The following is a 26081-nucleotide window of genomic DNA, read 5'->3' as shown; positions in this document are numbered from 1 at the left end:
AACTGGGAACAGGAGACTTCTCTGAAAGGGGAAAGATGGGACATTACTTTTAAAACTGCAAAATTACTTAGCAGTAAGCACCATTGAATGCAATGGGATTTATTACAGAGTGCTGTAATTATCAAATCCTGTTGAACTCAGTGAGACTTGGGCTGAACTAGGTGTAACATTGGAGATTGTTGATCAGGATTTCCCAGGATTAAAAAAAACACCACACATTGAACTTGATTGTGGTCAGAGCACTTGGGTAGTTAACTTTTTCCTCCTGGTGCCATTTATTCCATATAAATCCTTCCTCCCCCAAGTTGCTTTTAGTTCCTAATGGGTGGGGGTGAGCAGGTACAGCTGATGGGAGAATAGCACATGTTTATGAGGTCACTCTGTATATTCCCCCTTCTGTACACAACATTCTATTCACGAATATATGTTGAGTCTCTACTGGACTTGAGATATCTAATAAAGTGGGGGATTTCTTTTACAGGAACGGTGTGTGAATTGGAATAGTTGTCAATGAGTGTTTATTTCACTTGTGTTTTCCTTTTACCTTTCTGTCTAGTGACAAGTTCACACGGTTCTGCCAGTGGAAGAATGTAGAGCTGAACATCCATGTGAGTGCCCCAAGGGTGGGAGGGCATTCCTAAGAGTTGCAGTGATAAGGCAAGAGCTGTCAAAAGACATACAGCATGGACCTGCCTCTGGGCACACTGTTGTTGGATGCCAGAATATTATAGAATCCACAAAGCACTGGCCACGCAGGGGAAAAGCAGCCCTGGCATCGGAACCTGTACAGTCTTTGTAGCCATAGGGAGGTAGAATTCTATTGTTTTAAAGTTGAAGAATAAAACAGGCCTACTCAAATCCTACTCAGATCTGTTCAATGAGGCTTACTTCCAGGAATGTGTTTTTAGGATTGCACAGTAATTGAAATGATGACTCAGAAGGATCTGTATAGGTCTGAGAGATTAAGTGAACCCAGTCCTGTGCTCAGTACCTAAAAGAAATCTTTTCAGCTCAGGTATGACATAAGATGATCTTGAGTCAAGATCTGAAATCAGACAGAAGTATTCTCCCAAGCAGCTGTGATGGGGGACTAGTGTGAAGGGGGAATGTGTGGAAAGCCATTGAGATCTGTTAGGCATTGAGATCTGTAAAAGGATGAGAATATCATGTGTGTTGCTTCTGAGATGTTACAGGTGCAATATAGTGCTCATACAATGTTGATATTCTTCCCTTCCTCTCCTTTCCTGTCTTCCTCCCCTCCATTTTTTTGTCCCACCCTATCCCACGGACCCAGCTGACCATGAATGACTTCAGCGTCCACCGTATCATCGGGCGTGGTGGCTTTGGCGAGGTCTATGGCTGCCGGAAAGCGGACACAGGCAAAATGTAATGTTTGGCATTGCTTTGAGGGTGCTGTGAGAATTTTCATGACAGCAAAACTTAGGTTAATAATTTAAATATTTAGTTTTTGTCATTTGGATTTTCAAGGCAGCTTGTAACTGAGTTTGAGAATGTGAATTCAAACTACAGTTGCCCTTCCTCCCTAATCACAGTGGTGATTCTGCTGTCTTATTCAGAGCGATGGCTCAAGACAGTGTTAAGGTGAGGGAGCTCAGAGCTCCTCCTGCCACACAGTTCTTTCCATAGATAGCTGGCATGAAAGCAGTCAGAATATCAATAATAGGAGGGGACTTGTTGAAATTGCCCTCCCTTAATTTTGGCTGAGATGATCTGAATTGATCTGGCTTTGCTAACAGGAGTGTGTTCCTGCTAGCATGCTCATTTGGTGCATACCAGAAGGAGAGAATAAACGTGGTTGCATCTAAGAGAACATCTTTTTCTTTTTAGCTCTTTGTTGGGTAGAGGTCTGAGAGAGCATTTGGTTTCGTTGTTTCTCAGCTTTACAACCCCAGAATTGTGGAGAAGATAAATTGAGATAATTGTACACTGAAAAGTCATGTAGAAATGATAATATCCCCCAGAGGTTTGCAGTGGCTATGATAGCAGTGGAAAATTACGATGTACCACTGTATTCCCTCCCCCCAGCTCTGCAGCCAATTTTGGTACTTCTTGAATGGAAGCTTACATAGCATCTTGTCCCAGCTGGTTCAAGCTGCAAAAGTCTTTTCCCAGCTTGCTCCTGATTCCTGGGAATTCATAGTAGTGCATTCACTGAATCCAGAGTCCTCCAAGCCATGTACAGAGTGCTCAGACAACAGTCTCTGCCTTTGTAGAAACACAGTATAGTCCTATGCAGAGTTACTCCTTCTAAGTCCATGGCACTCAGTGTAGGATTGAACTGTCTGTCATCACAGAATTAACTCCAATTTCCCCACCCTTAGCCAAATTGTTTTTTCTTTTTGTAAAAAACCAAAAAGGACTTTACTGAGGTGTAGGAAAGAGAGCAGGACAGGTTATGAAAGAGATAATAACAGAACTGCATGCAAAGCAACATGTAAATGTGGTTTGAACCTACAAGATAGAATAGGTATCTTCCAGTATCTCAGCTCCTAGAGCATCCTGGGGCCCTTTTTTGTGGTAAAGACACCTGTGCCATTTGAGAGAACCCCCATTTTCTTTTAAACCACTCTACAGTTCCTCCTGTGTGGGTGGCAGTGTAGTAATTTGGTTCCCCCACGCCCATCCCTTCCAGCTGCTGCTCTGCCAGGGCCAGTAAAGTGCAATATGAAACTCGGGCAGTTTGTTCTTCCTTTAATATGCTCGGTGTTAATTGGAAGGGAAATTTATGAGATAAGAGGGAGGCTGGTTTAATCTATTCATTGGCAAACTGTGCCATTATTGTTTTGATCTGATGTGGAACTGTGTGGGGAGGCATCCAAGGAACATTTCCTTTCCCCCCCCCCCCCCCCCACAAAAAAAAACAACCCTTGATGTGTTTGATTTGTTCTGGCTTAAAATTCTGACAGCGTGTTGGCAGAATACGTTCCACAAGCACCACGCCAAAGGATATCTTTGTGTGGTTCCTGGGGGGAGGGGTGTAGGGGGATATCAGCAAGGATTATTCTGTAGGGACTGGAAAGAAAATAACAGCAGGTTTGTTTGCTCTTCTTGTTCCTGGCAGGTATGCTATGAAGTGTCTGGATAAGAAAAGAATTAAGATGAAACAGGGGGAGACACTGGCCTTGAATGAGCGTATCATGCTGTCGCTTGTCAGCACTGGGGTGAGTTTACTATCCTAGTAGTATAGTACGCAAACCCTAAATCTTCCCAGTGGAGTATCTTTTGGCTGGGGAGCAGAGAGAGGGCTGTGAGTAAGGAGAGTGCTTGAGGGTATGCAGTATGCTTTCAATCCAGGCTATGATGTGGCAGTATAGACACAGCAGGTGTTCTGATGAGCATGCTGGTCATTATCAGAAGGGTATAACATTTACAGGAGGTGCTGCAAAGCATGTGGCTGGGAGTGTGATGCCTGCAGTAAGCTAGCAGCAGGGCTGGGATTTGTGTAGGCAGTGCAGTGTGTATCATGCACGTGAAAAGGGAAGAGAGGCAAGGCAATGTGTGCTGTAGCAGAAGGAGAGCATGAGACAGAAATGGATTGCACAGAGGAAAGAGGGGGAGGGGTGGGAGGTGCCTTTGAGTGCCAGATGATAGAGGGAGTCTGGAAGCCCAGTGCAGGTGTTCAGGAAGCACATGTATACATGTGTCCAGGATACCAGGAAGCAGAAAGGTGGTATGTGAGCTGGGTAGCAGTTGGCAGAAAGCCACCAACAGAAAGTGTGGGCCAAGAGTGATGGATGGATGGATGGATCAACAGTATTCATTTTTCAGATTTTATTTTCAAAATGTGTATGCTGCCTTGCTGCCTTCAGAATGGCCACCTTCACGTTTTGAAGCCATTAAGATCACACGGCAAAAACAAACACCTCCTTAAAACAATTAATTATTTATTAATCCTTTATTGTGCACTATTGTTTCTCGTTGTTGTTTTGTTGTACACCACCCAGAGTCCTTCAGGGGTGGGAGGTTTATTAAATTTAATAAATAATAATAATAATAATAATTAAAAACAGAGCTGGAATTCTTAAAAGTCATATCAACAGCCGTTAAAACCTTGGCCAAGTAGTCGGTGAGGCAACAGGCAGAGTGGTCTGTAGGAGAAGCTAGTCCCACCGGATTGCCAGTTGCAGGCATATATGTTTGAAGGAGAATGCAAGAGCCTGTCTCAGAGTGCAGAATGGGCAGCAGGGAAGCAGGAATGCGAGAGCCATGAGGATGTGAGCACAGATGTGTGTAACACTAAGCAGGAGAACTATTCACATAAGTGTACTTGCATACTTAGTGATTTTTAATTGTTATTATTTTGCCTTTTTCTGTTGTGACTTTGTCCCTCATGTCTCTGCCAGGATTGTCCCTTCATCGTGTGCATGTCATATGCCTTCCAAACACCTGACAAGCTCAGCTTCATCCTGGACCTCATGAATGGTGAGAGCCAGAACCCTGCCTGTAGGAGCCCTTTCTTCATTTCTTTCTCCTCCTCCTCCACCTCCTTGTGTACCTCTCCAAAGGATCCTCCGGCTGCCGAAGGACCCTGCCTGTTTGTTTCTTGCCTGTGAGACTGACCAGGGCGTATACCTCACAGGACGTTCAACTCTGTTTTTTGCAGGGGGCGATCTGCATTACCACCTGTCACAGCACGGGGTTTTCTCCGAGACTGAGATGCGTTTCTATGCAGCAGAGATCATTCTAGGGCTAGAACACATGCACAACCGCTTTGTGGTGTATCGTGACCTCAAGGTGAGCATATGCGACCTCCCTGCCCCACCAGCTACATTGTACTCCACCCCCACCATCCCAGGCTTTCCTTTCCATAGAGGTAACCATAGCTGCCTTCTGCATAAGGGTCCCCAATGCCACCTTTTTACCCACATCCAACCCATATATTTATGGGCTTCTCTGAGTTAAGTGTGAATGGCTCCATATACATCTGGGATGCCCTTCTTAGAAGTTATGCTATCTTCTGTGACTCACTTGGGGCAGCAACAACCTTATGTAGGAGACAGATTATGTAATCTGCTTCTTTAGAAAACAGAAGCTTGAGGTTTGAAGAACCAGACGGACACTATCTTAGTGAAGAACCAGAATCTATTCTTATTTTGTCCATACAAAATACGGATGATAAAGGGATTATCTGCCTTGTTTGCCAGAAAACCTAGCCTGCCTGCAAAAGGCCAAACTGTTTTGCTGCCAAGCAAAATATTACAATAGAGAAGGCTTGGAGCAGGCTGCAGTGGTGAGTCCTCTTCTTTCCCACTGTGCCTTGAAAACCCTTTGGGGTCACCATAAGTCAGTTGTGTCTTGACAGCAAAAAAACCCCAACTTATCTATTTTATCTATCTTATCCTGTCTACCTTGTCCCTCCTATCTGCTCATCCTGTCCTATCTATCTCAATGTCACCTTTCCCCACAACTGGGACCCAAAGTGGCCAATCATATTGTTCTCCCCTCCTCTGGCCTATCCTCACAATAGCTGTGTGAGGAAGATTGGGATGAGAGAATGTGATGGGCCTAAGTTCATCCAGGGATCTTGTAGGGCAGAGTGGGGATAAAAACCCAGTTGTCCCAGATCCTAATCGAACACTTTAACCGCTGCATCGCACCAGTTCCTGCTTTCCCTATAACTTTTGTTCATTGTCCCCCCACTCCACCCCACCCCCCACCCTCTCCTTCTCCTGTCTTTGTAGCCAGCCAATATCTTGCTGGATGAGTTTGGCCATGTCCGTATCTCAGACCTGGGTCTTGCCTGTGATTTCTCCAAGAAGAAACCTCATGCCAGTGTGTGAGTATCCAGAAAGAAGTCCATTCTTTCAGCTAGTGCATCTGATATTCACCACCCCACCCAAGCCTATCAGTGCTCCCCATCGTAGAGCGATGGAGCTTAATGGCTATAGGTAGATTCTGCACTTCACCTGTAATGTGGGAGCTAGAAGTTCACTAGATTCTCTAGCATGTTGTCAGTGGTTGTTTCTATATAAGGCTGGGAATGAGATCGCTTCAGCCTGTCCCATGTCCCTTCAGCATGTTTGCATGCAACCCTCTGTGCTCTGATGTGTGGAGGCCCAGACTATGTCAACTATATGGCACATAATCAGAGTGTGTTGCAGATCAAGTTTCAGGTCTGAATGTGTTGAATGTTCCATACCTAGCCCTTATGGAAGTATGGCTGGCCAAGCCACTGTGATGCCAGAATCCTACTATGAATGGAACTGAAGTCTACATACAGGGCTTTCCCCAACAACAAATGAACATTTGCAGTGGTGACCACCCAATTGGGAGACAGTGGAACTGCAGAGAGTAGCTCCCCCTTCAGTTTTCAATTGATGCCACTCCCATTAAGACTTCATTGGGAGAGAGCTTCTGTAAGTTCTTCTGTTAAATAAATTGTAAGAATGAATTATATTCTAGTTCTAGATAAAAGCCACACGTGCTTCCAAATTCTCTAGTGCAAATCCCTTCTATGTTAATGTGGCGGGGGGGTGTTTGTCACACTCCTGTGGATTTAAAAGAATGATTTTTTGTGTGTTGCACTTCATGCTGACAGCATCTAGCTCTACTGTGCACTATTGAACATGCTTTCTCTGATGCTTTGTTTACTGTGCATCTACAGGGGCACACATGGGTACATGGCACCAGAGGTTCTTCAGAAAGGCGTGGCCTATGATAGCAGTGCTGACTGGTTCTCTCTAGGCTGCATGCTCTTCAAACTACTGAGGGGGTAAGTGGATAGCATGGGAGAGGGTGAAGAGCAAGAGATGGAGAAAGGGGAACAGATGATAGTGATGGAGAGGTGTGACTGACAGTTAAATAGAATATGGGATGGCATGATGAAAGGGTTGACATTTCTGAAACAAGGATGTTAGAGCAACAAGAGAAGAACAGGTTGTAAGCTAGGGAGATGCTGCAGGAAGCTTTGACACTTTTTTCTTATCTCAGGCACAGTCCTTTTCGGCAGCACAAGACTAAAGACAAACATGAAATTGACCGCATGACGCTTACGATGGTAAGTATTCTTTATATATTAGGCTCAAGTTTTGATCCTAAATATACCTAATGTGGAACTTGGCCATTCCTACTTCGTTGGGTCTCTCAAACCTTGGATTCCCCCCCCCCCCCCGCTTTTGTTCACAAATGTTTTTATGCTTATTTAACATTTATTAATGACTGACAGATATCTTTTTTAAATAGTCATTCCTCATTCCCTCTCCAACCCCCACACCTCAGAAGCATTTTGACATTATATTCTCTTCAACTGAATCAATATCGTTCTAGAGCCAGCATGGTGTAGTGATTAAAAGGAATGGTCTCCAATCTGGAGAATTGGGTTTAATTCCCCACTCTTCCACATGAAGTCTGCTGGGTGACTAATCACAGTTCTCTCAGAACTCTCTCAGCCCACTCACTTCACAAGGTGTCTGTTGTGGAGAGAGGAAGGGAAAGGAGTTTATAAGCCGCTTTGAGACTTCTTACAAGAAAGAAAAACAGGGTATAAATCCAAATTCTTCTTCTACATTATTTGGGCTGTCCCTGTTTCTGTGCCCTTTACTATCAGGTTAGTTGAAAAGCATAGGGTATGAATGCATGTATTAGGAGACATAAGAGTTTCCCTCTACAGCCTTTTTCACCAAAAGATCTAAATAATAATAACAACAAGAACAACAACAACTATTATTATTATTATTATTATTATTATTATTATTATTATTATTATTATTATTATTATTATTATTATTATTATTATTATTATTATTATTATTTACTGCCCTCCCCCTAAGGGCTCAGGGCGGTGAACAACAGTTTAAAACATACGTAAAACCATAATTTGATACATCGGTATGTATAATAATACAAGAACCCATAAAAATGCAGATGGCGTCTAGCTGCACTCTCCTCCCCCACCCCCTGTGCCCACGGGAGGCCAGATGGAAAGGTAGATATATTATACCAGGCTGGCAAAATGCCTTGTGGAATAGGTCCGTCTTACAGGCCCTGCAAAAACTCTGCAAGTCCTGCAGGGCCCTGATCTCTTTAGAGAGCTTGTTCCACTAGGTAGGGGCTAGGGCTGAAAAAGCCCTGGCCCTCGTAGGGGCCAGCCTGATCATTTTGGGGGCAGAGATCACTAGTAGGTCCTCCTCCAAGTAGCGGAGGGGCCTAATGGGGCAATAGGGGGAGAGGTGGTCCCTCAGGTATGCAGATCCAAGGCCGTGAACGGATTTAAAGGTCAAAACTAACACTTTAAACACAATCCGGAACTCGATCGGCAGCCAGTGCAGTTGATGTAGTGCCCCAGGAGCTGCATCTTTCCACTGCTGAAAATAGTCCCAATTCTCTATTAGCATTTTTTAAAAAAAGGTTTTTAAGAGCAGCCCGCTTCAAAACCATCATTCTGTGCACTGTTGAACATTTTACTTTGATAAGAGATCATTTATATTGCCTTGAATGACTACTGGCAAAACTTGCCTTGTTCTGTAGTAGCGCCTGCCATTTTCTGCCAAGTTTAGGAGCTTCCATGCTGCCGCAGCCATTTTAAGACTGTCTCCAGGGCTTTGCGTGCAGCTCACATGGTGGCCATTTCACTCTGAAAAGCTGATTAATAAAGTTTGTTTATCACGTGTGCAGAATCACCAGGATAAACAGACTTTATTAATTAACTTTGTAGAGTGAAATGGCCATATGGTGAGCTGCATGCAGAGGAAACAGAAGCTCCTGAACATGGCAGAAAATTGAAAATTCAAGGCAATATAAATTCTCTCTTATTAAAGTAAAATGTTCAATATTTCACAGAATGATGGTTTTGATGAAGGCGGCACTTAAAAAACATGCCGCCATCAATGAATGTTCATAATCATTCGAAAGGGTGGGGGAAAGCAGAATTAGGCGGGCACCAGGACCATTCCACTGCAAAGAAGATCCAGGAAATAGTGGTGGACTAATTAACAATTGAGCTTAGATCTTTTGGTGGAAAAGGGTATAGTGAAGTTAAGACACTGCCTTAAGAATCAGAATAGAGAATCCTCCATTTTTCATAATGTATAAAGGGTAGAAAAGGACTTTCCTTCCCCAGAGAGTTTGTAGACAGTAAGCAGAAGCAATTCAACTTAGTGCTGAGTTGTTGGCAGGACAAGCTGTACAAGCATTGCCAAGACGCCCAGGACTCTCATGACAGATAAGCCCTCCAGAGGATTTAGCTGGAATCTGTTGTTTGGCATGTGATGATTTCTATCCATTTGTTTTCCCTGCTCTATAATACAACTATAGTTTCTCTTCATGGCTTATTGATGAAAGTCATTCATAAATTCTTTTAGTCTGACATACCTTACTTATATCTTTAATATTTTCTATCTGGTCCAGTTCACACAACAGACATAAAAAGACAGAAGCTTCATGTTTTGCAGACTGAAGATTCTAACAGGGGCTAGCAGCAACTTGAAAGTCTGATTTAATCTCTTTGTCAGTACTGTCACCTGTCTACCTGCTCAACCTGTGATAACTGAGTCATTCTTGCAATAACAGAGAGGAAATTGCTGGGAGTCTATTTTTTCTTGCTCCTCTTTGCTACTGCTGCAAAAAAAATTAAGAGAGACTGAGTAGGTGAGAGGTAGAAGTATCCTCAACTGTGATTTTGCTTTTGGTTAAAAGGTTTCCGTATTTCCTTTGTAGTCATGAATTCTAACGTGTAAACATTATGTACTTCTGTAGATTGATAGAATTTGAAAGTGTTGGGTGAATGCAGAATAGGTTGGGATTCATGATCCAGCAGTGGAGTGCACTAATGGTTATAGATCTTGCCCACTTTCCTCTCGCTCACAGCAATCCTTTACCTCAGAAAATCCCTTCGAACTCTAGCAACCTTGATTCCTGGGGTCATGAAGTAATAGCCATGCAGGTTATTACGATGCAGTGAGGAGAGGGGAGAGCCTCCTCTGTTATTAGAACTGTGCTGAAAGAAGATTGGGGAGATGCAGATTTTGCCCTTTTCCTTACTGCACCCCATATTACTCTTGGACTATTACTCCACCTAAGTCCTGTGACTTAAGGAATCAAATTGTCCAGGGTTGTAAGAGACAGCTTTGGGAACAGATAGAAAGGAAGAGCTCATATCCCTTGTATGATTGGATCACTAGTTCCTGTTCACAAGTTTGCATTGTTGAACATAAGGGCGATACCAACTCCAGGGGTATTTCAGAGGCTCTACAAGGCTATTTTATTTGCCAGTATTTAAATGGAATATGGTTTACAGGCATTGTAAGATAGTGGTCATTGGAAGGTTTTGTTGTATTTTTAAATTTTGAGTTTGTAAATTGCCTTGAGTCATGGGAAAAGATGGGCTATAAACATTTTAATAAACTAGTTCCCATTCCATAACCTGCTAAAGGATGAAAGTTACAGGGAGCAGAAGGCTCTCAGTTGTACATTTCATGGGGTAACTAGTCACTGTGGGAGACAGAATAAATAGATGAACCACTGAGCTGAGCTAATAAGGATGTTGCTGTGCTGCGATTCTCTGCATCTGTCCTTGTGTTCCTGTACATTCAATGTATGTTGAAGAGTTTTTCAACAGAGAATCTGTAGAATCTTGCCAACCTCTGCTAGTTTACCTGTTCAGACTGGGCCTAGTTTTCACTGTCAAAGCAGTGCTGTCATTTCTGTGATCCTAATGAAGATCATGACAGTGTTGAATTGAACAGCCAGTAGTAGGTAGCAGTTAATACGGTAGGTTAGATTTTGGAAAATTCAGCTTTAAATCCCCACAGTATCCGAAAGCATGCTGAGAATTGCGCACACTCAGCCTAATCACAGGGTTCCTTTGAGGAGAAAACTGGAGAAGACCCATGTGTGTTGCACTGAGTGCCTCAGAGGAAGGGTGGGATAAAAAAATGAATTAGATAAATTGGCATCACATATTGAGGCCACATAAAACTATCCTGTTTGTATGTGGCATTACTCCTGGAATTGGATGCGGCTTGAGAAAATGGAATGAGGACTTGGCTAAATTGAATAGGGCTGCAGAAAATTATGTCAGAAATTTGTCCCATCCCAGCTTCTGTCTCTCCTACTAGCAGCTACCTTGGAGTTAAGATCTGTATGTTCTCCTCAAGTAGTGACCTGATCAGTGTGATTCCTGAAATTCTGTTAGAAATTGTCTTCTTGCCTCCATGACCAAACCATTTCTAGGTGTACAAAGACCAGCTCCTTTCCCCCCACCCCTCACCCCTCACCATGGGTAACATGACAAAATCCAATCTGTCCCTAGTCCAGGGCTCTATGACAGCTTATTGCTTTGAAACCAGTATGTGTTTGTCCGGGCTTGGCTGCAGCGCCCGGACTTACCCCACTTAGTCCTGCACCAGCTGGCACTGCGGGAGATGGGAAGGCTACAGAGGAGCCTCTTTCAGGGAGGGTGAAGGCCTTAGAGGCTTCAGAAGCCTTGTTCAAAGGGGAAGGCAGGGAAGAGAGGAGGCTCAGGCCCAGCAAGCCCACAGCTGAGGCAGCTGTAGAAGATGGGCTGAAGAAGCAGCTCAGACCAGGCAGGGCCTGCCCACCCGCCCACAGCTGAGGCGGCTGTAGAAGATGGGCTGTAGAAGCAGCTGGGACGAGGAAGCGGAACGAGATGGCAGAAGGTATATAAGGAAGTGGGAAAGGGTGAGTCTGGAGCTGCCGCAGCAGTGTGTGACCTGGTATGGTGTGAAGAGACAAGGGAAAGGGACAGCTCAGTGGTGGGAAGTGGGAAGGAGGGAAGAGGACCCTGAAGCCCAGACCCCCTTTGAGAACCTAGACCCTGGTTCAAGCTGATCCCAGTAACAGGGTGGGAGTCGTTCACACAAGCTGTAAACACCTCTCCCTGTGAGGCCACAGGGGAGAGACAAAGCCCTGGAAACTCCTCTCCCTGTGAAGCAACAAGGGAGAGAGAGAGGGGGAGGGTGTGAACTCTCAAGCCAGACAGGGGAAGAGAGGCAAGGAGACCTACTAGGAGGAGGGTGGCATGGGCGAGGGCTGCCCCGTATACCCAGTGCTTTGTAGGTGCGGTGGTTTGTTGGCCCTTGGGCCATTTGGGAAGGTCATCGTCTGGGGAGACCAACCCCCAGGTTAGGGAGGAGGAAAGGATACACCACCCAAAGGGCCCAGGTGAGGGAGGGGGAAATGCCACAGTGTTAAATAGCTGTGAAAGTGGGAAATAGTCTTAAATATAACATATAGGACAGAGATTTAACTTAGACATGGGAATCTTAGGTTCAAATTCCTGTTCAGCCCCGAATGAGCTAACAGTCCTTGGGCAAGTCCTACATTCCCAGGAATCTATATCTGTCCAGCAGTCTGCCAAATATGACCCTTTAAAAAAAAAGAAAAACACATCTCTGAGTAAAGGTATGTTGCAGGGAAAAGTGGAATGGCAAAATAACCAGTATGTGAAAGGAATGGCAGGCAAAGATTTTTATGGGCTACTTAGAGGTGCTTTTTTAGAACGGGAAACGATGGAAGTGAACAGTTGCCAGTAATTCAAAAGTAAAAACATATGCAGATTTATGTCAGTGTGCTAAAACAATCACATAGGCTTATCCTGTGTATGTTTATTACTTATTATGAGATCTGATCTGTGCCACTTCCTCATGAAGGACTAGCAACAACCAGTGTTTGGGCTGGAGAAATGTTATATATTATTGTGTCAGTTATCAGCAATGTTGTATAGTTTCTTAGCTGTCATGGACTATACTTAATGGATCTGTCTAATACTTTTTAAAAAGCTTGCCACTGGTGTACCTTCTGTCAGGTTTTATATTTTTTTTATAAATTAACTCTGCTGTATATAAAATTTACTTCCTTTTGCCTGTGCCAGCCTATTACCAATCACTCTCATTTGGTGAGCCTAAATACTAACATTAGGAGACAGAGAAAAATATCTTCTTATCTCAGAAAAAAACCCTTTATTAGTTTATGTCCCTTGGGTGGTTTTTGAAGGCTTCTAGAAAGTCGTGGCTTTCATTTTTCTTCCAGGCTAATCAGTAATGCTCCTATATTGCGCTAGATTTCATGATGGTGTTAGTTCCCTCCCACAGTCTTTTCCTTGCACTCAATACAGCTGGATAATTTTGGCAACAAAAGGGAAGAGTGATACAATTCCCATCACCATGATAGGCTCAGGTGGCGATACATCAAGTGCCTACCTGTTTGACAGACTTTTAGAGACATCATGATGAAGCTGAGGAAAGTGGGAGGGAGAGAAGGGGATAGGTGTAGAGGGCACCTTTGGATGTTTGTAACAAACTGCTGCCACTGTCTGAAGCAAGTTACGGAGGAAATGTAACCATGCTTCCGTGCCATCTGTTGGAAATCAGGGGTGTTGCCTGGCTTCTCCACATAAAGTGTGTGCTTGTTAGATGAGGCTGATAGCAATTAACACTTTCCCCCTTCTGATAATGATTGAGTATGCTTTTAATCCTGTGCCTCTCACCTTCTTCCTTTTCCTTCTCCTCCTCCTCCAGAGATAGTTCTTGCATGACTATCATACACAAGTATTCTGTAGCCTTTCCATCAGAATCTCCTTGACCTTAGGGAACAGGGATCCCTGTCCCTTCTGGCAGCCTGAATGAATAAATGGCCCCAGTTGCTCTGCACAGCTTATACCCAGGAGGCAGAATTGTTGGAACAATGTTCCTTGCTCAAGGACTTCTCCCTGCAGCATCCTGGCAGATCTCTCTAGTTTTCTAGAATATCATGCATTGGTTTTCAGGCGGTGTCTCTTCTCCCCTCCCTACCTCTTCCCAGTTCTCTTCTTCTGACCTTCTTCTGCTTGTTCCGACAGGCTGTGGAGCTGCCAGACACCTTTTCACCTGAGCTACGCTCACTGTTGGAGGGGCTACTTCAGAGAGATGTCAATCGTCGCCTGGGTTGTATGGGCCATGGGTGAGTTGGCTGGGTTGTAGGAGTGCTGGAGTTGTGTGGTTATCCAAGTTTTTTACAAAAAGAGTGACTGACTGTAAGTTGGGTTTGGATTTGGGCTGCTATGGCCACCTTAAAAAAAGATCTGGGAAGATAACTGTAGTTACCACAACAAAGACAGCTTTAATATGTATCTGATCTAGAATTTTTGGTGATATTTTGCACTAATGGGATCTGTACAGATTCTGCTCCTTTTATGTACGGAAGCAACTTCTCAAAAATGTCCTCCAGAGTTCTGCTGCTAAGTATTGCGTTTCTCACTATTCCTCTGCTTCAGAGTTGAAGTACAATCTGATAGCACAGCTTAAATGACCTTGGAGCAGGGCTGTAGTGAGAGACCAAAAGGTGTGTATGTATTCCTCAGCAATGCATGCTTCCTGTAAGCTGGGCTTAGTTTTCTCCATGTATAGTCTGCTCAACTTAGAACCTTAGATAGGACAAGGAGTAAAGAGAATTATCAGTTTCCTTTATTAAAATAAACTGACTTTTGATTTTTAGTACTTAAATACTAAAAAATACTAAGGAGCCACGTGGCGTAGTGGTGAAGTGCTTGCACTGCCACTCACACGGTCAGGAGTTTGAGCCCCCTGTGAGTCAGATATCCTGGCAGCTGGCTCATGGTCAACTCAGCCATCCATCCATTCCTTGGTCAGTAAATGAGTACCTAGTACCAATTGGCCATGCTGGCAAGGGCTGATGGGAATTGTAGTCCATAACATCTGGAGTGCCAAAGGTTCGCCACCACTGACCTAGCACATAGCTAGGGGGTAAAGAATAGCTAGGGAAAGCAATGGCAAACTACCCCACAAAAACAGCTTTCCTATGAAATCACTGCTTGCAGTGGTACACCAGGGTCGAACACAACTGAAGGGGAAACTTTACCTTTACTTTACTTAAATACATTTGCAGAAGCCAGAGGGGACTACCTGTTGTTAGGGATGTGAAATCTTTCTCATGTTTTGGTTTCCTTCACCCAGCTCCCCCTGTATATTTGTCCTCTGCAGTTTCATTCTTAGAAAATTAGAATGAAAATTAGAAAATTCAGAATGTTGTTAAAAAAACACACACAGGACAACTTCAAATGAAAAAGTAACTATTCATATTTATCAGTCATTATTACATTATTCTCTGAAACACTCAGTATCCCTTCTAATGAGAATGGCAGTTCCTGGCTAGGTTCCTCTATTACTGCTAAGGTAGTCATTCTCTCTTCCATAAAATAAGGGTCAATAGTCCTGCTCCCCAGTAGGCTACACTCTGAGATAAATCAATAGAATTCAGAACATGGTGAATCTTATTTCCTTCATTTGTGCCCTGCCTTTCTCTGTGGGGGTGGGGGCAAAATGGCTTACATAATTCTCCTCTCCCTCTATTATCCTCACAACAGTCCTGAGAGATGGGCTCCGAGTGAGTTGCCCAAGGTCACCCAGCAAGCATTCATGGCAAAATAGAGGGTCTGAACCTGGGTCTCCCAGATTCCTACACTAGCTGACTGGCATAGTAGGAACATGATGCTACTGATGGAGGAGCCTGTTGCTTAAACAAGTTCATACTATGCTGAGGCACTTAGCTTTTCAGTCGTGCTGCAGTAATTCTGCATTGACATAGTTCCATGCACTTGCAAACAAAGTTCTATGCTAAGAAAAGCTGGTGTCTGTGCCCCAAATAAATTATGCAAATCGAGCAGATTTTTCATCATTTTCACTTGATTTACATTATCTGTTCTGCAGAGCTTTGTAAACTTTCTGCATCATTTACTTTGGTTTTGGTAGCCAATGGGAAGGAACACGGAGCTATTCACTTGCAACATCATCGTAGCATTGGAAATCTTATTCAGTCACTTCTCTACTGCTGAGATACTACCTCCCATTAACTACAACTTTCAAGTATACCTTGAAAGTCATAAGGACCAGCCACTTGCTTTGTGTTTTTTTGTAATGAACTAAATTTCTCTGTACCAGTACCACACATTCTGCTCTTTTTCTGCACAATTGTGAGATCATTGCACAGCAGTGACTCTGCCTTTAGGGAGTTACAGTGATCTTTTTCCTGCAACAAAATAAAGCAGCATGTCTTCCAGCTCAAACAAGGCATGGCACACTAAGTCAGAGGTCAGTATGTTTACCAGTGATTACTTCAAGCATGTATTTTGAACTTTTTAAAAAATGTAATTGCACAACAGTTAGAAAAATGCAAAGGCAGAATTCTAGTTGTGTTTACTGTTCATGATGGAGCAGTTACCTGCAAATTGTTGTTCCCTAGATAACTATGTGTTGAAAGGAGGGCTTCTTACTGGCCTTCTCTGCACAAGTTGTTTACTACTAATGTTGTCACTAAATGCTATGTTTTTTTCTTTGAATTCCACATGTTTTTTCTTCCATTTGGTTCTAGAAACATTATTTTCTCATTTTTCCTCCACTATTTTCCCAAGCACTTTAACCACAACTTTTTTTTGATCCGTTTCTGAACCAGCTTCTCTTCAGCATATGATCCTCCCATCAAACACCTGGCACTTATCCACATACCCCTATACTTGCCCAACCTCCCCTTCAACCATTTTCTCCTCCCCTTTATCCTTCATTTTCCAAAGGAATTATTAAAATGTTTCTCTTTGTCACATAGAACTAGCAATGTAACATTCAGAGACACACACACAAGCAAGAGTCGGTTGAATCAGCTTTGTCAGTTTCATACATGCCTTGCAATGAAATATTTAGGCACAAACAAGCAGGGTTAATTTTCGTAGATTGGAGGTGGGCTATGGTGTAACATTAGGGCATAGACACAATCTAGGTCATTGTATCAGCTTTGTCCATTTAGTCTCAAATTAGTGATCTAACATTAAGGTAAAAATACACTGTGTTGGCAGTTAAGGACTACCACAGTAAGAAATATGTGTTAATGCAGCTCTAATTTGGCTGAAAAAATGTGGTTCTTTGTGTGGTGGTGGTGGGACTAAATGTTCCTTTTCCTTCAGGTAATGGCACCTGCTCCAGTAGTGGGTGAGGGGGAGTTAGCTTCCATTGTGTGCAAACACCTGGCCAACCTCCCCTTCAGCCATTTTATCCTTCCTCTCCTCCTGTTTTCAAAATCTTTTTTAAAAAATTCTGTATCATCTTGAACTAATGGTGTAACATTGAGGCAGATATACAAACTGGCAAGGTCAATTGAATCAGCTTTATCAATTTCATATCAAACTATCCGATGTACCATTAGGACAGAAAGCAATTTTGAAGCTGTAGGGGATTGAAAAGAGTACTAGAAGTAGTCACTGCACATAATCAGGGACTGCTGCAATAATCATTGTGTATTACCGCAGAATAAGTTTAGCTAAAAATCTGGTTCTTTGTGTGGGGAAGTAGGCTACGTTTTTATGTTCCTTCAGGTAGGGGTGCCTCCTTCAGAAGTTGTTTTGGCTTCCATTTTAGGTTGGTCGTTCTCAAAAGTAGATATGGAGGCTGAAACACTTTTGAGTTGCCGCTTCAGAATATAATTGCACAGTAACACTATCGAGTCTGTGCAAAAGAACAAAAAGGGGGGAGGGTTTCCCATCACCATCAGGAATAATATGGTTTCAGCAGTTGTGTGTGGAATAAATGCAAGTTAAAAGACAAGGGTAAAAAAACCCCAAAAAAAGGTGGGGGAGATGTGTGGAATGATTTCACAGAAAATGTTTTCAAGAGGCAGGGTTTAACCAAGGAAAATCTGTAGTAGGCTGTACGTGCGGAAAAGGACATTATCTGTTACTGGGGTTTGTTTGTTTATTGCAGAGCAACTGAGGTGAAAGAGAACCCTTTCTTCCAGGGTCTTGATTGGCAGATGGTTTTTCTCCAGAAGGTGAGTGTGAATCCCTATGTTGCACAGAGAATAGGGACACTTTTATTGCAAAATATGCAAATATACAGGTAAGTGGAAAAACAGCAACAATGTTTTAACAGTTTTATATGGCAAAAAAAACAACAACAAAAATTAAAGTTTAAAGCAAGTAGCAGAAGAGATGGAGATTTGACAGTCCTGAATGTTTGAGTAGATTTTAAATTTTGCATTAATGGAACAGTTATTATACATTATTATATAGATTTTTATACTAATTGCTTATAGTGAGTCACAGATTGACTTCAGCCACTACCAAACAACGTTATTCGAAGTACTAAATAGAACATATTACTGTGGCTCAAAGCAAGGAAATTTTTCAGAAGGATAACAGTTCCATTCTAATTAAAAGTATGGTTCCTTTCAAAGCTGGAAATTATTTGGATTAAACAAGTTTAAGGATTGGTTAGAGAATAATGTTAAAAAGCATATAATCCAAGAGAAGATGGCTGCCCCTAAACCACCTCTTTTAACATTTTCATATCTAGCAATTTCCTATTAAAGAAACAGGAAGGAAATGAATGTATTTTAAAGAAGTGACATACTATTTCTCAGATTAATCAAGTTCTGTGTACACCTTATGCATTGGAGGGGTGGGGGGTTGCCCAGGAGTGAGACGTCTTTTTGGATGCAGCTCCTTTGCCCTGAGATAGATGTTATTGAAGAGTTATTAGTGATTCAGTGACAGTAGAACTAAACCTTTTTTCTCTTCTTTTTGTGTATGTATTTGATAATATCTTAGGCATTTAAAGTTTCAGTCTTCACTGAACTACGTATTCTGTGCATGTTCTCAAATGGTTATTGCATGTCTTATGTTTTAACTTTTTATTAACCTTGATGGTGTTACTATTTACTATTAGTATCTATGTTTATCCTTTTACTAATATCTAAAGCATATTTATGGACGGGTTGTTTTCCTTTTTTCATATTTTATTACTTTGATCCGTAAATTTTTTAAAACGAATATTTTACTTGTGCATTTTGAAGGAGGAAATTGGAGGGGAAAGGAAAGGAGGGACAACTCTGTTTTGATGTTCTGAACTGCAGTAAATTTTCCTCCAATGGTGTATCTTAAGTTTCTTATATTCAAGAATGAATTATCTTATTTCTAATGATCTTATTTCCAATCATTTATCTTAATAGTACCCACCACCCTTAATCCCACCACGTGGAGAAGTGAATGCAGCTGATGCTTTTGACATTGGTTCCTTTGATGAAGAGGACACAAAAGGAATCAAGGTACAGAGGGAATGAACCCAATCTCTTTTCCTGGGATTACAGCACACCTGACAGGAAGCCACTGCTCACTACTCTGAGTGTGCATGGTGGTTTTAAAATGGGTATTGTGTTTTCCTTCCAAAACAGGAACTTGGAGCAGGTTGGATTATGAATATCTTGGGCAGGGTCAGCAATTCTAATGAGGCAACTGGTACTTAATATTTTGGATTTAGGGCAGAGCAAGATTGATACTGTACATAATGGTCTGTCTAGACCATAGAAACTGGTTTGCTGGGTCAAGCAAAGATCCATTTAATCTTGCCTTTTGCTTCTTACTGCTAATCAGCCAGATATCCCTGTTGAGCATACAAGGAGGACATGATGATCTATCTTACGTGATAAATAGCCATTCTTCCTTATTTGCTTCTAGTAAATGCTACTTGGCAATAACTATCCCTGAACACAGTGGTTCAGTTATGGTTAACAGCAACTAATAGACCTATTCTTTCATTAATTTGTTTAATTGTTTATTAGAACTTAGCCTGGCTAGTATTTGGATGGGAGACCTCTTAGGAATATCAGAATTATAATGTGAAGGCTAACATTGGTGAACCATCTCCAAACATCTCTTTCCTTGAAAGGCCTACAGGTTTTCAAGCTATGACTTGACACCAGAAAACAAAAATACAAAACATAGAGCTAGCAGCCAGCATCACATTTCTTGGTAGTGAGTTTCATGTAAAATATGTATTAAACAAGGATTTAGGAGTTAGCTAAAACTGTATGATTGGTGCATCAGTTAAATCTTCTGCCTCCTGCTAGGACCTTCCACATGTAAGCCAGAAACTTGGCTTATCACTGTCTGTTCCCTGTTGTAGACTCAAGATGTCAGGTTTTAGTAAGCAATATTCAGTTCTAGAAGCTGTCTATGTTATGTGCCTGGGAACTACGATGCTAGTTCAGACCCAAAGTCCCACTAGGCCAGCACTTTAACTCTGGCTTACCAGGTGCCTTAAAAAAAAATCAAAATCAAGACATAGTAGCAATAGCCATCCCATTGGCCAGCTGTAATTCAAGAGACTCTGCCTCTGAAAATGATAGTATTTGTATTAGCTGAATTTTGTATGAAAGATTTAGGGGCTAGCCAAGAAGAACTTGAGGAGTGAGCAAAAGGAGATTGCAGTTGTGCCTGAACTGGTCGTGGGGGGAAGCTGTGAGAACTAGTTGTGAAAAACCATAAGGGTTGGGCTTTGGAGTACATCCTGTATATGCTGGGTGAGAGATGGAATCAGAAAAAAAGAGGAACAGAGCTGGTGCAGATGGCTTGATAATGGTGTATTGAAAACAGAGAAGGGAAGTGGTGGGGTTTTCCCCGAAACTCCATAGTAACCTAACATGCCTGTCTTCTCAGCTACTGGATAGTGACCAGGAGCTCTATCGTAACTTCCCCCTCACTATTTCGGAGCGCTGGCAACAAGAGGTGACAGAAACCGTTTTTGACACAGTCAATGCAGAGACTGACAAGCTGGAGGCCCGCAAAAGAGCAAAGAACAAGCAGCTGGGCCATGAGGAAGGTAAATCACATGACTGAGAGACTGGACTGCCATTGGTACATTGATTCAGGATAGCTGTGCTGCCTGCTAGGAGTATCTTCTCCACCCACAATATTTACAGGGCATTTGCTACTGGGAATATTGTGCAAAAGTAGTTTCTTGTTCATCCACTATGGGGAGATGCTGTGATTGGCTTAGCTACCTATTGTCACCTGCAGAGGCAGAGCTACCAGGGGGGTGCACAATTACTGGGTGCGTACTGGGGGGGAATCGTCCCCCGCCTGCGGCACCCCCCTGCCCCACCCTCCCACACTTACCTTAGTTCAGCCTGAAAGTGGAGGCTGGAAAAGCAGCCTGTTCACTTGAGGCTGAAAACAGCCTGATGGGAACTACACTTCCCATGAGACCTTGCAAGCTGCAAGGTCTCCTGGGAAGTGTAATTCCCACCAGCCTGTTTTCAGCCTCAAGTGAACAGGCTGCTTTTTCCAGCCTCCACTTTCAGGCTAAACTAAGGTAAGTGTGTGTGGGCGGGGCAGGACGCCGGGGTGGGGTGTGGACGCAGAGTGCGCACCGGGCGCAGTATGGCCCAGCTACGCCTCTGGTCACCTGCCCTGCTTCCAAGAGCCCCCCTGCTTTCTTGGTTTGCTATACACTGTCCATGACACTCTGTACTTCTACTGTCCTATACAGATTATGCCCTAGGCAAAGACTGCATCATGCATGGCTACATGTCAAAACTGGGGAATCCTTTCCTTACCCAGTGGCAGAGGAGATACTTCTACCTCTTCCCAAATCGATTGGAGTGGCGTGGAGAAGGAGAGTCCCCGGTAAGAGAAGAATTCTACTTTACTGTGAGAAGAGAGGGAATGGGCCTGTTGAAGGCGAGGAGAAGACTTGCCCTAAATGTACACCGTTAGGCATGTTTCCTCTCAGCTAGAGTATCTGGAGGATGGGTAAAGAATGCTGCATGCATGTTTAAACTTAAAGCTGGAAATTCATTCTCTTTCATTCACTATTTCTTCCATCCTACAACAGCAATCTTTACTCACCATGGAAGAGATCCAGTCAGTGGAGGAGACACAGATAAAGGATAGAAAGTGTGTCCTGCTGAAGATCCGGGGAGGCAAACAGTTTGTCCTGCAGTGTGATGTGAGTTTTTCCCTTAGTCTGAAAAAGCCAAGCCTTGTCTGAAGGAGTACAAAGTGCCATAGAGCTCCTGCAGGCAAAGGGACTAGGTCTTCATTAATCCATTGGAAAAGCAATTTGCTCAGTTAATAAGGTCACTGTGTTTGCCTCAAAAGGATAAATTGCTTTGCCAAAGGATTTTTTTTTAACAGAGCAGTGTTTTGCTCTGTAGTCAGAATAATCTGTGCATATTGAGAGGCAAGGAGCTGTGTGGGTACAATAACAGGTTTCTGCTAGTCACTGAAAATCCTGTCTGAACTCTCTCTGGCCTTTGAGATTTTGGCTTTCAGCTGCTCATTTTCAGGTGTCACTATAAACCAAGGACGGAAGTGCAGCTGAAGTTCAAGACCTTGAGTGACTTGTTGATTTCAGTAAGACTGTTAAGCATGTGGTTAAAATATTTGGTTGGGATCAGAGTGCTCAAGACATTTACAAATGATGTTTTAAAGTCCCCATGTTGTGCAGCATATTCGCATTCATTCTACGACCTCTCAGTTTAAAAGCTGTCAGCAAGCAGAGGTTGCGGAAGGAGCCGCACCAACCCCAAGAGGCATTTCTCAATTACATGGACCAGTGATTTGACTTGATGTTCTGTAGCTTCATATAGATGTTGGTAGATTCTCATACAGAAATACTGTTGGTGGACTGTAGAAATTAGGAGCAGGAAAGTATTGAATCTAGAGACATGAGCTGAAAGGACTGACAGGACAGTAATGAAGAAGACTGTTTGTCTTGAAGACCATCTAGTCCTGGTGACAGGCTGAGGTAGCGAAAAGGAAATCTGTTAGCCCAATCTGAGAAAACATCATCACAGTGAAGACTTTTAAAGACCTCTGTCTCGTTAGCTTATCTTCCCTTAAGCATTTAGGGACATGAACTCTAGGCAAGCTCTATAGGCCTGGTTGGTAACTATTTCTTAAGAGCAATTTGTACTTTGCAATTTGTATTTTGAACAAGGAAAGGCTGAGGCCAGCAAACATTGGCTTCCCACAGTTCTGTTCCACCTCCTACATGAACCCAGTACAGCCACAGGGCTTTTAACCCCCCTCTGCTCCAGTGCAAGTAGAAGCTTTGGCTGAGGCCTCTCTTGATCACAAAGTTTAGATCTGACTGCCATGCATGAGCCTAGGCAAGTGAGCCCTGGAAGTGCTTATAAGAACTATAGTAGACCCTTGGTAGAACTATAGGAGCAGCAGTGGCATAGTGGTTAAGAGCAGGTGTACTCTAATCTGGAGAAACCGGGTTTGATTCCCTGCTCTGCCACTTGAACTGTGGAGGCTTATCTGGGGAATTCAGATCAGCCTGTACACTCCAACATACGCCAGCTGGGTCACCTTGGGCAAATCACAGTTCTTCTGAGCTCTCTCAGCCCCACCTACCTTATAGGGTGTTTGTTGTGAGGGGGGGAAGGGAAAGGAGTTTGTAAGCTCCTTTGAGTCTCCTGCAGGAGAGAAAGGGGGGATATAAATCCAACTCTTCTTCTTGTTTGCCACTAAGACTAGTCATTAATACAGGGGAATCAAACCTTTGCAACCTCCTTTGCAGCATCCCATTTGATACAGAGAAAGCATGTAAACTGAATCAGAAGAGACTTCTTGGGATTGGAAGATGCACAGGAGCTTGACTGAGGGTCCAGGCCTGCCATTCCATATCCATAATTTGTAAGGAAAACAGTATTGGTGCCAATTGGCCGTTTAGAAATTAGAATACACTTTTTAAAACCCAAGGTTGTGGTTCAGAGTGCCACAGGAAGGAGGCAAGGTCTCCCATCACTTGTACACTGCTGGGTTGTTTTGGTGTAACAATATGCTGATGAGCCTGGAACACCTTCCCATGCCCCCAGCATGGTTTGTGCTGTTGACGTGATGTGCACCTTCTCTGCATTCCCTTCCTTGCCTTTCCTTGCAGAGTGACCCTGAGCTGGTGCAATGGAAGAAGGAGCTGCGTGATGCCTACCAGGAAGCCCAGCAGCTGCTGCAGAGGGTGCCCAAGATGAAACACAAGCCACGCTCTCCGGTGGTGGAGCTGAGCAAGGTCCCGCTGATCCAGCGCAGCAGCAGCAGCACCAACGGCCTCTGACCTTCCTCAACTTTCCCTCCCATCCTTAATTTATTTGGCTGGGTTTGTCCACCGTCCCCATCCTCTCTCCTGTCTCTCTTTTTGCTGATTGTTGTGATGTTCACCCCAGCCCTCTGGGGTATTGTAGTGAGGGGGTGGGGGCATCAACAAATTTGGGACAAGCTTTTCCATGTCTCTTGTCCTCCCCAAAGCACATGGGGATTTATGCCCATTTCAAGGGGAAGGAGCCCAGTTGGAAAGATAGAATAAGACAACACACCTCTCACTAAGGAAGGCTGGGATTTAACACCTTGCATTTAAATGGGACCAACGGGAGAGAATGTTCTGGAGTGCTTTGTGTACCTTGAACACTCCCTGCCTCCTCCCTGTGGTGCCACACATGTGCTAGTGCACATTAGAGGAGCATCAGAGAGACTGCTAGTTTAGGTTTTGCTCCCCATGGGGTGATGGGGGGAGGGGCAGGACATCCTCTGAATTGAGTCTCCTTCTACTAGTAGGGATGGAAAGAAATCTAAATGACAATCTGAATACCATCCCCTTTACTGTCCAGATCCAAACTCTGACAAGAATTGCACAGCTGATGCTGAATCAAGGGTGTCCTGGTTCTGGCAGAGAAAGCTCAAGAGAGCACGCTTTTCTCTGCTGTTGCCCCTTGCTCAGAGTATTAATTCATCAGCCATTGTGCCATAACCAAGTCTTTCAGGATTGGCTGGGTTTCTACCCTAGGAGGGTGGTAAAGCTGTCTTGAAGCTACTACCTAGAAGAACTTGCTAACAGATGAAGGTTTACCCCATTCTTTTCCCTCCCTGTGTTCCTGAGCCCATTCCTGAGGCTGTTGTTGCTACAGCCTTACTCATGATTCCTCTGCTTACACTATTCCAGGCCTGGACAAATATTTTTATCAATTGTGCCAAATTTCACAATGGTTTTTATCTCATCCAGGTGGGCCAATGGAGTACCTGCAAAATCCTATTCCTTGTTGCCCCAGGCCATACCGGGCCAAGTTTCCTATCACTTGAGTGCCCCAGACTGTGCTATTGCTTCTGAGTCTTCTCCTTGGAATAGGATGGGAACCGTCTCCTGCTCTGCTGTCTCTACTGCCAAATGTATTCTGCTTTGCTGTGGAAAGAAGGAGGGGCAGCAGAGTTCATGCCAAAAGAGATTCAGAACTGCCTGTCCTGTGCTTGGGGCCTTTCAGGAGTGGGGCTAGAGTGGAGGGGCAGTAGCTGGAAGCTCAGCCTAACTGAGGCCCTGTGCCAACTCCGAGTGTCTGAAGGACTCTGTAAATATCTCCGTGCCAAGAGGCCAGGCTGGGTTTGAAAAACTGGGTCTGCTCTTCCCCTGTATTAATACTGTCCCTCCCTCACAGCAGTGTTATGATTTCTCTCACAGGCTGGGGAGAAATGTCAGGTTGAATTAAGCCTGTGCCCCTCCTCTTCCACTTGTGAAACACAGAGGGGGTGTGGTATGGGTGGATGGCTTTTGGTAGGAGATCAGGTCCCCTCCCCTGGTCTCACGGCCCAAGTGCATGCGATTGCCTCTGCTGCATGCCCCCACCCCAATGATGAACTCTGCCTGTTCTTCCACCTGACTCCCGTTTTCCTTCCAGGGTGATTAGCCCCAGAAGGAGAAAGGTGGAATGAAGCCCCGTTCCTTGCAGTGTCTGTAAATATTGATCTCTGGTTTGTCTCTCTGGGTTATTATTATGGATTTTTTTTGCCGATTTTTGAATGTGATTTTAATGAGTGGGTTAAAAAGACTGTTTTTATAATAAAAAATTCAAAACCCACAAGACTAGGACCTAAAGGCTCTTCTGTGGCCCTTAGAGTGTAAAGAAAAAGGTCACTGACATAGATTTGGGCTTTTGGATGAATGCCTTGTCTGAACCAATTCACCCTGCCTAGTATTGTCTACTCTGACAGACAACAGTTATCCATGGGCTTGGGCAAAGGTCTCTCTCATACATACTATCTGAACTTTGAACTTTTTGGTCCTTTTTTCATGATTTCCCCAGGACAGAATGATCTACCTAGGCTAGGATGAACCATGTCCAGGTAGACACAGGCATGAACATAATGCTAAGCATTTGCATGGCTGCCAGGTTGGTGGAAATGGAAAATATAAACATGGGGGTAGGAAGCAGCAAGTTCCATGTTTGTGGAGCATGTCTTGAAGAATCTATACAGCTGTGGTGTTATCTTTATGTAGCAGATGCTGCCT

The 26081-nt window shown here is 43.6% G+C and overlaps 1 protein-coding gene across 1 annotated transcript in view; it reads left to right on the top strand.

Annotated features, from left to right (window-relative positions):
- The window catches only part of GRK2 (G protein-coupled receptor kinase 2), a 50581-nt gene extending 24926 nt beyond the window's left edge, over positions 1 to 25655 (top strand). Inside the window, exons 7-21 of the mRNA XM_048484173.1 lie at positions 557 to 608; positions 1295 to 1386; positions 3083 to 3182; positions 4365 to 4443; positions 4625 to 4755; positions 5703 to 5797; positions 6626 to 6733; positions 6952 to 7018; positions 13817 to 13917; positions 17724 to 17790; positions 18970 to 19065; positions 20456 to 20618; positions 21288 to 21424; positions 21633 to 21746; positions 23691 to 25655. Of these exons, the coding sequence (XP_048340130.1) occupies positions 557 to 608; positions 1295 to 1386; positions 3083 to 3182; positions 4365 to 4443; positions 4625 to 4755; positions 5703 to 5797; positions 6626 to 6733; positions 6952 to 7018; positions 13817 to 13917; positions 17724 to 17790; positions 18970 to 19065; positions 20456 to 20618; positions 21288 to 21424; positions 21633 to 21746; positions 23691 to 23861 (1573 nt within the window). The 3' untranslated portion in view covers positions 23862 to 25655. The remainder of the gene's footprint in view (positions 1 to 556; positions 609 to 1294; positions 1387 to 3082; positions 3183 to 4364; positions 4444 to 4624; positions 4756 to 5702; positions 5798 to 6625; positions 6734 to 6951; positions 7019 to 13816; positions 13918 to 17723; positions 17791 to 18969; positions 19066 to 20455; positions 20619 to 21287; positions 21425 to 21632; positions 21747 to 23690) is intronic.
- Positions 25656 to 26081: the final 426 nt, after the last annotated feature.

The sequence above is a fragment of the Sphaerodactylus townsendi genome, linkage group LG02 (assembly GCF_021028975.2).
Source record: "Sphaerodactylus townsendi isolate TG3544 linkage group LG02, MPM_Stown_v2.3, whole genome shotgun sequence".
In the NCBI taxonomy this organism is placed as follows: domain Eukaryota; kingdom Metazoa; phylum Chordata; class Lepidosauria; order Squamata; family Sphaerodactylidae; genus Sphaerodactylus; species Sphaerodactylus townsendi.
Note: the sequence above shows the minus strand (reverse complement) of the source record. Positions and strands in the feature narration are given on the sequence as shown.